General features: G+C 27.8%; 1 protein-coding gene across 1 annotated transcript; it reads right to left on the bottom strand.

The window, feature by feature from the left end:
- Positions 1-1,311: 1,311 nt before the first annotated feature.
- Positions 1,312-5,358, bottom strand: LOC124941314 (factor of DNA methylation 1-like). Its single transcript, XM_047481616.1, has 7 exons — positions 5,195-5,358; positions 3,920-4,841; positions 3,615-3,796; positions 3,158-3,247; positions 2,773-3,060; positions 1,994-2,212; positions 1,312-1,866 (listed from the first exon to the last, which is right to left on the bottom strand). Exons 2-7 carry the CDS (start codon positions 4,800-4,802, stop codon positions 1,636-1,638), a joined length of 1,893 nt encoding a protein of 630 aa, XP_047337572.1. The 5' UTR covers positions 4,803-4,841; positions 5,195-5,358; the 3' UTR covers positions 1,312-1,635.
- Positions 5,359-14,645: the final 9,287 nt, after the last annotated feature.

Raw genomic sequence — 14,645 nt, 5'->3', positions numbered from 1 at the left:
TAATTAATTAATTATGAGCCATTAATTCCCCGCGCCTACACATTCACCTAATTAGTGATTTAGCCTCCTCCACACATTGTGATCGTCCTTATCCGTTTGATTTCATTACACTACCAACAATCCCACGTTTAATCATTTAATAACATTTAATTAGTTTTTATGTATATATTTATTAATTAAATTGATACTAGTTCTTTTACAAATAATATTGAAGAATAAGTAACTAGGAAATTAAAATTTCTTCTAATTATATATTCATCATAATATTTTAAAGAGTGATCATGGTTACATCTTTGCAAATTAGCCAATTTTGAAATGTATTTATTTATTTGGTTTTAAATACCACTTTGTTTGTTTGTTAAAATGTATCAATTCTCTAGTGATTAATTTGAGACAGCCAACTTAATAAGATTATTTTCAACTTTTTCATTTTGAAGACAGTAGCTTATAGAAGTTGGCAAGGTTGAAAATGTTATAATTTTGAAATTCCTTGGAAGAAAATTTTCACTCTCAATTGTATACAAATTGAATTGTCCATCTCACCTTAAAAAAGACCATTCTATTGTTAGGTTAGAAACCAAACATAAATTATGGCCTTGATCCATTAGGATTATTTCAATAATAAATTAAAAAAATTAATTCATTATACAAAATATTAAAATATTTTTTATTTTAAATTATTATATTATATTTTATTATTATATATTAATGCCCTTTAAACTTTTTTTTATCAAAATATTGAGTTGTCGTTAATTTAAAAAACTCATTATTAACTTTATAATTCAAAATATAAATTAAAATATTATTTCAATTATAAATATATTAATTAAATATATTTAATTTTAAGGGTTGGTTTAGATTTGGGATAAATTTATAACATGTTTATTTAAAAATAATTATGGACGGTTTAAAGAGTATTAATATATAAAAATTAATAATTAAAAATAAAGAGTATTTTATATAATAAATTAAATGATAAAATAAAAAAAAAAAGAATACGAATAAAATAATATTTTTTGAATTTGAGTTATTTATAAAACCCAACTCGAACAAGGCCTAAATAGTAATAATATCTTAATTTAAAATTTTGTATTTATTAAATTTATTAAATTGAGATAAATTAATTATTTAATATATAAATTTTGCATACACACAAAAATTGTAATTAAAATAAATCTATATAAAAAGTTAACAAAATATTAAATATCAAATAAAATTTCATATATTTCAATCATAATTTTAATATTAGATACCAGAAAAATTATTCTCATTTCTACTAACTATGAAAAAATAAACCAAATCCATCAATATATGTAATAGTAGTAATGAATAGAAAACGTCTAATAAAAACTCAAATTAAAAATTCTTACAAATCTTGAACAATTCATTAGTCATGGGAACCATTCAAATGGAAACAATATCAAGTTACATAGATCTCTCCATACCTGCAACTGAAAAATCCTTTTGCCTTTAATCTCGCATTTTCATGCCTCGCCGACACTACGTTAAAAGACGGGATAACTTTCTTAAACTAACAATAATCTGAATAATGAAATGACAATTGCATCTGTTCTAGCTATGAAACACAAATAGTTAATAACCAAAGGAGATCGATCAATACAAACCTCTACTTGTTCATGTTCTCTTTCGCTTTAGTGTCTTCAAACTCTTGAGGATGTGTGAAATAACTTCTTTTAGTGTTGCTTTCCTATTCTCTTTGTAGTTCCATAGCTCGGAAATCACATAATTACCACTTGGGTTATACTCATTCATCTCTTTTAAGGCAGTTCCCACAGCTTCATAAACGTCATTTCCCCACTCCTCCCTCAGAGTTTTAAGTTCCTCGTCGTTTTCATCTATGATTTGCTGCATTATCATGTACAATCATCAACTTAAAGATGAAACAGAGCCAGGTCCAGAAACAAAAGATAAGCAGTTGAAACAATTTGAAACAAGCTAACAAAACAGATACAAGTATGGTTAGAAATTACACCTCATGGTTTCCATCTTCAGTCTGAATGACCTTGAATGGATGCCACTCCGGTTTTCTCAACTTTTCCTGCCACAAGGTGCACAATTCCGATGATTTCATTTCTGCGACAGAAACTGGATATTTTCCCTTGCATGCAGCATGAAAAGGCTTCATTTCAATATCTCCCATTCTTTTTATCCCAATATGAGCCCGAGAACTAAATTGCATATCAGTCAAGCCCTAAAATGCAAGGAAGTGAGGTCAGTGAAATATTTTGATATAAATATAAATGAAGAACAATAAAAATATTGACAAGCATCCAAGAGTTGTTGCTGATGATGATTAAGATGTTCCATCTCATGTTTTTAAAGCAGGCTTGAACAATAGCGCAGACAAAAAAGAAATGGAAAACAGCTAAATCCATGTTGGATAAATAGATGCACAAACTCGACAATGGACAAAAGGAAGCCAAACCAAATCATTCGTGAAGCATCAACCAAGAGAGTTGAGCTTCAAGTTAACCTCAGCTCCTTTGATCTAGAGATTTGAGTTTCTCTTTTATTTAGGTACTTTCTATTATGGTTTTTATTAACTTATGACAAATGATTTAATGTTAACTGGATCAATGAAAAAAATTCTCATTTTCTAAAAGAAAGAAGGCTCCAACATTCAACTAGAAGTAATCTTATTAGATAGTGATTTGTGTTAATTAGATCTTGAGGCTCTTTTAAACAGTTAATCCTATATAATGATAAGGTAAACTAATACATCCAGATATAACTAAATGAAAAAACTCATACCGAAATTAGTACTTTCCGAGCTTCTTGCAGTTCATCGTTGCTTTGTCTCTCTTTGATGATGAGTGCTTGGTTTAAATCTTCCAAACTAGACATCTCATCTTGCTTCTGTTGTAATTCTTCATTCATCTCTTTAATTTTATTTTGCACTGCATCATCATCTTCATCTCCAAGATGCCTCATCACTTGAAGTTTTCCTGTCAGCTCTTCAATTTCCATCTCTAGCTTCTGCTTTGCATCTAGCTGCCTTTCCAACTGAAGGACCTTGTTCAGGGCTTCTTGTTTTTCTTTCTGAAAGTTTCATAATCCCCCATTTTAAAAACACAAGCCACGCATACATCTGTATTAAACTCATACCCTCTAATAGAAATAGATTCATGTTATAAACCTTTTGCTCTTCAACTAATCTCAAGACATTCTCATCAGCCTTCCTTTGCTCCATAGATGCCATTTCAAGCGAAGTATTTCTTGTTGTACTCTGCAAAAGAATCCCATTTTGTTAGTATCACCCATGTAGCACTATCCGACAGTTAAACTTCTTACTGCATAAGCCTATCTTTAGATGCTTCATTTTATATATTAAAGCTGTACAAATGAAGAATATCATGAAATGTAAGCTCAGTATACAAGCAGCCCCAAGAGAAGAGAAAAATGATAAAAGATAGAATAAAGGAAATAAAGTAGATAATTCATTTAGTGCAACCCAAAAGATTTAATTAATTCAACCAAGTATACCCAGATCGATAACACGAGGTAAAAGAAACTAACTTAAACATAGTGAAAAAAAAAATGTCAAGGTAAAAAATGCAATTGGATTTAGGTAAGAAATAAAAAAAAAGGTGTACCATTTGCTTCTCCTCGTCAAGTTTTTGCCTTTCACGTTCAGTCAATGCTTCACGCTTGTTCAATTGTCTGTTCCATGCATCAAGATCCTTTCTTTTAACTTCCAACTCATAGTTCATCTTCTCTTGTTCATCTAAAATACTTCTGACATGTTCTCGTGCAAGTCGTTGCATCTTTTTTGTTTCTGAGGAATGGAAAGTCGTATTACTAACTTAAAACAGGAATATGAGCATGTGGAAGAAAGATAGATGGAAGTTCCTTATTTTGTCAAAAGATTAAAAGAGAGTATAAAGCACAAATACAGAACCTTCGGCATATGCCACGTGCAACATATCCTTCTCTTCAAGCATCCTACGCAAGGACATTGTCTTCTCGTTGTACTGTGACTGTAACTCATCAAGATTTTGATTTTTAATATCGATCTCATTGGTCAGGTTTGCCACTATTTTCTTTTTATCCATTGACGCTTCCTGAACAAGATTGGAAATTGTCTGCAGCTCCCCATTTTTCCGAAGATAATTCCCAATTGGCCCAACTGAATCAAAATCATCTGCACGAGCAAGCCATCCATAGAAAGTCTTGTCGATTCCTTCTCGTGCCTTCCACTCTTTCTTGCTGCGACGCCTAGCCTCAAACCATTTCTCAAACTCCACTGCATTCTTGAAACCACTCCAGTCATTATCAAACTTCACTACTGCTTGCGTTGTTTGAAACTGGTCATCCCATAAAACTTGAACATCTGTGGGTTTATACTTGGAGAATTCAGCCATCCAATACTTATCGGATTTCGACTCATTATCAATATTGACAATTATACCAGTCCAAGGCCAACAGTAGAGATCATTGTGCTCCAATTTCTCAGTTTCTTCCATTGGAGGTTCAATATCTCGCACAGGCAGCTGCTCAGCTTCATGTGCTAAATCAGTCTCCAAATACTCAGCCAGTGCAAGGTGATTTGCCTTCTGTTTTGCATTTCCTCTTGCATTAGCTTTTCCAGCACCAGTTGCATGTTGAAGAAGATCCTTATACTTATAATCTTGTTTCTTTTTTCCAACACAATATGGACACCTTAATCCATGTGGATGTTTCACTTTGTATTTCCCTGATCTCAATTCATCCAGTGGTTTCTTCTTATACTCGACAATCTCAGATTCGCTCAAATCAGACTCTTCTTCTGAACTGCTCCCCATGAGTCCTCAAAAGTACCAGAAATTCAGATGGTCTGGACTCTGGACCATTCCAAATACACAAAACAATAATTAGATCATCTCAACTGCTGTACATTGTAAAATCTTCATTGTCCAAGATGGGACGTTTTCTTTTTCATGAAAAATTGCTATAAGTAGATATATCAAACAAATCAAGTAATACTCAAATCAAATGGATATCTGTCATAAGACACCAGATTTCAAATAACTTTTTAACAGGAAATTTGTCTCCGTTCAATAAGACAGAGCTATCACATCACATTCACAGTGTTCAGGCTGTAATTTAATGAATTCAAACAAACTCATGAACAGACAAAACTACATTTCCTTAAACATAATGGGATGAATTGCCTAAAAACCATGAAATTACTTACTGAAAGATAAAGATACTTTTGAAAAGGGAGATGACTAATGGAATGCACTCAAATCCGGCGCCGGGAATGACGATCGGACGGAAGAATCAGAATCCGAGCAAGCTCCGATCAATCAACCGGTCATTTCCTCGATTCTCTCTCTATGATAAAAGATGAACCCTAGAATTATTGTCCTTTTGCTCAGGGGAAATTTGATAATATGACCCTAAAAAAATGAGTATTTTGAAATTTAACCTTACTAATTTAGTTTTTGTTTTTTAACCTTTTTTATAAATTTTTCCAATTTTACCCTTCAATAACCTTTTTATTTTTTTCTTTTTTTTTTCTTTTTTTTTCTTTTTTTTTCTTTTCTTTTCTTTTCTTTTCTTTTCTTTTCTTTTCTTTTCTTTTCCCCCGCTTTCCCCTTTCTCCCTTTCCTTCCCCCGACGACCGATTGCACTTCCATCCAGCCTTCTTTCCTTCTGTTCTTCTTCTCCGTCACCTCCCTCCCCAGGTCCCCTTCTTCCCCCGTCAGCTTCCGTTTCTCCGACGCCAAGCTCCGCCGACGTTCGCCAAGAAGCCCAACCCTTCCAGCCAGCCTCTTCGTCGATCGCCAAGCCGAACTTCCAGCCAACAATAAACCTAAATAATAAACATAAACTAACCTCAAATCGTCCGTTGGCTGGAAGTTCGGCTTGGCGATCGACGAAGAGGCTGGCTGGAAGGGTTGGGCTTCTTGGCGAACATCGGCGGAGTGCAACGGAAGGGAAGAAGAAGAATGGAAGGGAAGAAGAAGGGTCTGGGGAGGGGGGAGTGCAACACGGGTCAGGGGGAAAGGGAAAGCGGGGGAAAAAGAAAAAAAAGAAAAAAAAAAAAGAAAAAAGAAAAGAAAAAAAAAAATAATAAAAAAAAATGAAAAGGTTATTGAGGGGTAAAATTGAAAAAATTTATAAAAAAAAGTTAAAAAACAAAAACTAAATTAGTAAGGTTATATTTCAAAATAGCTTGGTTTTTAGGGTCATATTATCAAATTTCCCTTGCTCAGTGAGGACACAGGACTAGCATTTGACGGAAACGGTCTAATGAGTAAAACTAGTATACGGATCAGAGCACTGATTAAAATAGAATTCGGACACAATGATGAGCTTGATTGACAGATGGCAACATCAGAGACAATATCATATTCATCATCCCAATCGGACCATTCAGAGAGATCAACCTCATCGTACGATCATTTTTTGTATTATAGTATAGAATTTCTCATTAACAGCATTTTTGTATAATCCATTTTAAAATCTCCAATTCATTTTGTAATTCTAAAAATATTTCTATTTTAAAATAAGTAATAATTCATTTGAATAGATTTTGTAACTGAATTTTATATTTTGTTATACACACTATTGTTTCAAATTAAATATTGTTATGATTTTTTTTTAATTTATGTTGTTGATATAAATATGATTATAATTTATAAGTAAGTATGTAAATATAGTTATTATTTTTAAAATTACTTATTATTAAATTTATATTATAGGTGGAAAAAAAAATTACTAGGTTGGTTAATAATATTAAACTTTAGGTAACTTTATTATACAATATTGTGATATAATGAGAGTGAATATTATAAAAAAAGAAACTAAATCTTTAATATAATATTTACACAATAAAATTAGATTAACATAATAAAAATTATGAGACAATATATTAGTAATATTTCACTAAAAAAAAGCTATTTCTAACGAAATATTACCAACACTTAGGTGATGTAAGAACTCTTTGACTGTTTAACCCATATAATTTGAGACGAAATTAAAAAACGTCAAAATAACTTAATAAAAGAAGGAAAAAACGTAAAATAAATAAAGAAAATTTAGCAAAATCCATTTTAATAGCTAATATAGAAAGTAAACATATGTCACAAAATATATGGAAATTTTTCTACGTTATAGTTTCGATGTAATTTCTGATGGATTTTGATTCCATCGGAAATGTTTATTCGTGTCATAATTTTTGACAAATATTTCTACAAAATTGGAGACGTTAGTTTCCGTCGAAAATTCCATCGCAAATATTCCAGACAAGATTCAAAGACGAAATACAAAGAAAGATTCACTTTCAACATTGAAGAACAAATAGAAGAATCTAAGCTTTCATAAATCGCAAAAAGAATGAACGCTTTACGAATCTAACATTGAAGAACAAATGGAAGAAATATTTCCACTTAAATCAGCTGATGCAGCATACGGGAAGATAAGTGGAATGCTCTCCACCATACAGATCCTTTCACTCGGATTATCAGTCAGAAGGTTTTACTGCGAGCTTCAAATTCAAATATATAGATATCAATCTTGTTTCGGGATCATACAGTATTTTATAGAGTTTTATTTGTACAAATACTAAAGTTTTAGGATAAACAGTGATGGAAATCTGGAAGGAGTTGGCATTTCATAAGTGTTGAACTAAAAACAGGCCACTTGGTAAGCAATCCATATCAAAAGGACCGTTTTGTTTGTTTTCTTCTTAAGGGAAGTTATTTTTCTAACATGTTGTTTTATCGTGTGAAGCCCGGCTATGCGTGCTGGCTTATACTGGTTTACCATGACGATCGAAAACTAGACACTGCTGAGGATATCAACAGTCTTGATGAGATTCCTTGTTGATTTATAGTCATTAATTTGTTGGTTTTTTTAGAGTGTTGTATATAAACATATCAAGTTGAAATTTGTTTATAGGAAAATGTCTCTGAAAATATGTTTTGAAACTCAAATTCATCGGACTTAAGTAAGTCGATATGTCATTTCCTTATAAGCACAATATTTTTAATTAATTCTGGATAAGGAATGTTGCATATGATGCAAGAAAAAAGCAACACAAAATAATTGTTCATTAACCCTGGTAATTGGGAGATATTGCAAATGATTTTTGTCGGTTTTGAATACAAGAAGAAAAGTGATGAGAAGTGTTATTTCTGAGTTCTCTACTTAGTTAGAATATAAGACATTTATTTTATTTTTGTAGGATAATATGATAGGCTTGCATAATTTTGTTGTTCACAAGTCTCTCTAATGCATATTGATGAGAAGTGATGAGACTTGGAGTAAATGAATTGAAAATGAGTTGGAGATGACTACTAAAATGGGAATAGAGTTCTAATGCACATGGATGAGAAGTGATGAAAGTTGAGTACTAAAATGTGAGTAGAGACTAACTTTCACTTTTGTGAAAGAATTATGGGAAGAATGTCAATTTTATTTATAAAGTTGGAAGGAGGTGTCAAATTTATTTACAAAGTTGTGAAATTCTATTTATGTATACAAACTTGTCAAAATGTTTCAAAATTATTTGACATAACGGAATGTTTAAAACGGAGTTAATTTCTTATCCACGTGGATATTTATTTTATATTTTGTTTTAACTTATTTTTTTCATTTCAAACAGACTTTTTCTTTACATTTAATAAATAAATAAATAATAATTTCATTATCTCTTCTCATTCACCCGATTCATATTCTTCTCATTTAAATCTTAATCTCCAAAATCTCATCCACCATTTCTAAAACTCACTTTGTCTTCTCTCTCCGAATTTCATTCTATGTTCTTCTCAATTGATGTCAAAGTAATATGTTATATATTCAATACGAAACATCAAACTAGAAATTCTGGATTTCATTTGAATAATTTGCCTGCAACTAAGGGATTAGAATAATAAGTTTTTAGCGGACGGTTTTGAAAAATAAAATTGAGATTTTGATAAGTTAAATGTGATATGTCACTTGTTTGTCATTGTTTCTGATTGTTCTTCGTGAAGGAAAAACAAGTTCCAAGATCGCTTGAGCTAGGGTTTTTAAACTCATTTAGTTAGATCCTCAATCACAGAGTTCAATCGAAGATAAACAAGGTTTATTACAGATATTATATTGTTTGATCGAAATTAGTCCATTCGATGATCAGATCACGAAACAAGTCTGTATTATCAGGCCTAACAGTAATATCAAAGTCTATGAATGAACTAGTTAAAAAAGGAATAGCAAAAACAGCTTGCGACATCCTCTGGAGATTGAGATTCGATTTGTTGAGTTCTTGAATGTGAATAGATTGGTTGCGGGGGCTGTGAAAGAGAGGGGATGAAGATGATGGTGGGTTGCCTGCTAGTGAAGAGAGGGGATGAAGATGATGGTAAGTAGAAGAAGGAAAATTTTATTTATTTAATTTTATATATTAAATAGAAAAAGAAGGTCTGTTTGAAATGTAAAAAATAGGTTAAAAAAATATAAAAAAATAAATATCCACGTGGATAAAAACTTAACGCCGTTTGAGACATTCCGTTATGTTAAATAATTTTGACACATTTTGACAAGTTTATATACATAAATAGAATTTTACAACTTTGTAAATAAATTTGACACCTCGTTCCAACTTTATAAATAAATTTGACATTCTTCCCAAAGAATTATTGATAGAAACTATCGAGTCACACATTTTTTTTTAAATTTCATTGGATTTTTTTTGTTAATAAATTTGTACTTAATACTTTTAAAATATAGTTAGTTATTTTTTTAATTTTTATTATTAAATATAGTTGATAATTAAGAAAAATATGTAATAGGGGAAATAATTAGGAAAAATAAAATTTTAAAGAAATATATTACTTTCCGACGAATATTTTTATGAAATTATCATGAAGAAATTTCCGACGAACATTCTTACGGAATTAGCTAGAACTTTCCAACGGATATTTCTATAGAATTATGAAGAAGTTTCCGACGTATATTCCTACGGAAAATGATTATGTATTCATCGGAAGATTTATGACGAACGTTATACCGGCGTTTATTAAAAAAATGAAAAATATGTTACTAATTATAGATTCATCCGAAATTTAGTAAGAAATATACCTCACAAATAACCATTTTCTTGTAGTGTTTTTTGATTTTATAGAGTTAAGAATAAAGTACTTTGAGTTGACATAATTAAGGTTTGGGTAAGATATTTTAAGTTGTATTTTTATTACTATATTTTCCTTTTAAAAAACATTACTTTATTATTTTATTTTGAATTGTATATGAACTTTTATTTTGAATCAAAGTTACAAGGATTCTTGTGAAAGTCAATGTATCATTTTTTTTGAATTATTATAAATAATATTGTGTTAAATATATTAAAATATATATTTGATTTATTTCCATTTCCTAGATTATGATATTTGTTTTACTTGCATGAGCAGAAACTATCTTCTTATATCCTAATATGTTCAAATGATCAGTTTATATTTATGATGTATTTTATAGATATAAAATATTTTTTATTTCATTAATTTACTTTAAATGCTTAATGTAAAAATATATTAAATTTATGAAATTGCTATATCATTTGGTTTGTTTTTTCATATTTTATTATATATACATAAAGCATGAATGTTGTCACTCAAAAATAAATAAAAAATAATTTTTATCTTTTTTTTTTCTTCTCATTTTCTACTAAATATTCTCCCTCTATAGCTTATTTCTCTCCTCTCTGAAGGATATTAAAAACGTTTTAAAATAACTATTATGTATTTTATAATCTCATTTTAAATTTTTTTATAGGTTCAAAAGATTTTAGTTGAATGACATTGTTTAAAAGTGTGTTGTATTAATTGACATATAATGTAGATGAGATTAAGAAAATGTGAAGATATAATTTTGATGAATTAAAGAAAAATTAAAAAAAAAAAAATATACTGAATTTTAAGTACTTAATAACTTAAATATTAAGAGATAAAAAATTAAATTAACAAACAGGAACATCTGAAATTTAATATTCAATATTTCAGTTAATTTGATAATATCTAAAATTAATATTTGAATAAATACATTTGGACTATTATATCCTTATATATATTATTAGATAATAAACTTAATATAATATATTGAAAACCTAATTTTTTTTATAATATATAATAAACTTAATATAATATATTGAAGTATATAATTTAATATATTAAATAAAAAAATTAAAATAAATATTATATTTTATTAACTAATTTATATTAAATTATAATTTGTTAACGTAATATATATATATATATATATATATTAATGAATAAATAAAGGAGACTAAAGAATATACGTGTATAAGAGATAATAAAAAATATATATTTATTTCATAAGTAAAAAAAAAAAAGTTTGTTTACTAAAGAGAACAAAGGGAAAAATTAATACGACTTTATTTTATATATATACATTTCACTTATTTTTTTTATATTTTATAATTAGTTTAGATATAATTATATTTTATTTAAAATATTTGATAATGTTTGAAAATATATTCTCCTAAAAAATAATTATAAAAAATAATTAAATGAATTATGATAAATAAAATAAAAAGAAAAATAATAGAATAATAATACGAATTTATAATATATAATAGTAATTTTATTAAATTTAAAAAATATATTAGTGTTTTGATGATTTTATTTTAGAGTAGACATTAAGTTTTTTACCTTATTAAAAATAAGTTTCATATTTGAGCTTATTATTTTTAACGTGTTTTCACTTCTATAGTAATAGTAATAAGTGATTATAAATATGTGTTATCAAACTTATTTATTTTAAATAAGTTCTTAATATATTCAATTAAGTGATAAGTCAAGTTATCGAGCACCGACTAAGGTAGAGAAAGACAATATATTATTTTTCAATTTTGTATTGACTGCTAAACAACATTACTTAATATTAATTAATAATACAAATAAATTTGGTATACAACTAAAATAATCAAATTAACTATTAATGTTGTCCAAGAATATAAATAAATTTTTAATTCTTAATAAGATTAAAATCACATTTAAGTGAAAAATAGAACAACAATATTCAACACCCTTCTAATTTTGTCTTCGATTCTAACAAGTGGTATCATAATAAGTCTTTTATTCTTAAGTTACTACATACATCTGAATCATGTCTTACCTAATTAAGATTCCAATGTTCTCAAAGGAAGACTATAATGACTGGAAGATCATAATTCAAACACATCCCTTTCTAATTGAAGATTTTTTTTCTTATTTATTTTAATATGTACAAAAAAAAATGAAATTAATAATTTTTTATTTCATGACTTATAGTAGTAGTAAAAACATTATTTTGTCTAATATTTAATTATTACTCTTTTAATGTTTGATGAATGACTTGCTATTATTATTATTCAATTCTTGATTATTAATTTATTTATTTTTGTATTTAAGGATTTCTATTGTTAAAATGATAATTCATTATTATATTCATTCATTGAGACCAAACAATTTGAAAATAATTAATAATTAAGGTTAATATAAAAAAAATATAAAGTTAAAATAATTAATGATGAATGCTTATATATAAAATAAAATAATTAATAATAAATATTCATATAAAAATAATAATAAAATTTATGAAAAATATAAAAATAAAGGATTCATCTATTAACGAAAAAGAATGAGAGAAAAAATATATTAATATTTAATTAATAAATTAAAAAATAAAAATTAACTATGGTCATTAAAAAAAATTAAATGAGCCAATTTTTGATAATATGTATGTTTAAATAACCTTTTATTAATACACAAATTTAAGTGAGTTAGTTATACAAGTAATATGTTTAATTGAACTTTTTTTCCTAAACCGTCTACAATCTGTCTCTTCATCTGCTTTGTGAATTTTTATGACTTCAAAAGGTTTAGCGAAAAAGATATACTCTTTAATTATTAAAGAGTAGAAATTTAAGTAATTTAAGTAATTGTCTATCTATGTTCAAGATAAAATTAATATAATTATATTATGTTGGTTACTTCTATTAAAAACATATATTCAATGGAGAAGATTTGATGTATCAAATAAATAATAAGTTCTATTATAAATTAATTTAAAAAAAAATTAATTAAAAAAAATTATTTACAAAAACATTAACTCATAATAATAATTTATAATACTTTATATTTTTTTTTTATAAGATCTTAACGTGACAATTCAAAAATATAAACGTTGAAGAGATGCTGAAAAATATAAAAATAAAATATAATAATAAATAATCATTATTTGAAAATAAAGCTTTATAATAATAAATATAAATTAAAATAAATGAATTTTTTAGTTAAATAAAGTCAATCAAATTACTTGTCAAATATAAAATTAATCAAAACTCAAAATAAATAATTAGAACTAAAATTTTAATTTATAATCTTACTTTTTCTCATATTTAAATTTATAGATTAATTCAATAGACTCTAGATTTGGTGAAAATAAATCAATTTTTATTAAATTTAAAATATTATAAGAATACAAATTAGTACAAAATAATGTTTATCCTCTTGGCCTTGGGAAAGAGATGTGCCCTTTGTACTGTCCGACGCCGCTCCTGCGTTTCCAGTCCTAACCATCTTCTTCCCATTAACTTCACCTCCGGTCAGTCAAGAAAGCCATCGACACGAACCAGCACCGTCCAAACCCAGGTAATTAATTCTTCATGCTTCCGGTTTTCCGTTTAAGAAAGCTCGGTTTGTTCTTTCCAATAAATTGATTCATGTATTATTTTCTTGTCTGCAATATATTGGCACAATTTCTGATTTATGATCTATACTTGAGGTTGGTTAATCACTGTACAAAATATTTTAAGCCTGCCAACTGTTTGACAAAATGTCTGTGAGAGCAAGAATGCTCTGAACATGTATGTTAGCTGTTTCCTCATCAAATAACTCACGAACATTTACTACACCTTTTCCATAATTGGGTCAGTCCAGAATTAGATCAATAATGAAAAATATCTTATCTGATATTATACTTGTTCATATATTCCCTTATGTCTTTCTACTCTTTACTGAATTAGGTTTAGTCATTTTTCTATCAAGATGTCTGATCTAGATGTTATGTCCTTTTCAGTAATAGAAAACTTATTCATCTATAACATTTCATTTTCAAGATACAAAAGAAACATAAAAGTTGTAACTTTGTAAGTGTAGTAGTTCTTATGATTAGCAATTTACTGAAACACTAGCATTTTGTTGCGTGTAGAATTTCAAGAACACGAATATAAATTGAAATAGTTACTTTATTGGTTGACTCCGAATGAGGATGAGAAAATACCATAGTTGCGACCAGAATTAAGGAGAATAAGATTGGAGATGAGATTAATAGAATCCAGTCTTCAAGACTAAATTCATCAACAACTCTAATTTAATATGTTTAGACCCTATATTTTCTCATGTATCACTTCTAGGTAGGGTAAGAGTAGTACTAGGAAGAACGACTCATTTGAAAATCGTCTGTTGTAAACAATTAAGGGAAAAGCAATTTGGGGTATGAAATACTTTTGTAAACAATAAGAAGTCTATACGAAATATTGAGTTAAATTGTAAATGATTATATAAATTGCTTTTTACTTATAATTAACAGCTAATTTATTTTTTATAATTCTGTATTAACTGGTTAAGTTTGTTGAGAGTTTGTAATGATGACCTTTA

The sequence above is a fragment of the Impatiens glandulifera genome, chromosome 6 (assembly GCF_907164915.1).
Source record: "Impatiens glandulifera chromosome 6, dImpGla2.1, whole genome shotgun sequence".
Lineage (NCBI taxonomy): Eukaryota > Viridiplantae > Streptophyta > Magnoliopsida > Ericales > Balsaminaceae > Impatiens > Impatiens glandulifera.
The sequence above is the reverse complement of the archived record's forward strand: the minus strand, read 5'-3'. Positions and strand labels throughout refer to the sequence as shown.

Bases quoted from the DNA above. Each gene is read 5' to 3' on its own strand.
- LOC124941314 (XM_047481616.1), bottom strand. From the start codon at position 4,802: ATGGGGAGCAGTTCAGAAGAAGAGTCTGATTTGAGCGAATCTGAGATT. The intron at 3,061-3,157 runs GTTTATAACATG...TGAAACTTTCAG, and splicing joins GATTAGTTGAAGAGCAAAAG to AAAGAAAAACAAGAAGCCCT. The intron at 1,867-1,993 runs GTGTAATTTCTA...ATGATAATGCAG, and splicing joins CTGAAGATGGAAACCATGAG to CAAATCATAGATGAAAACGA.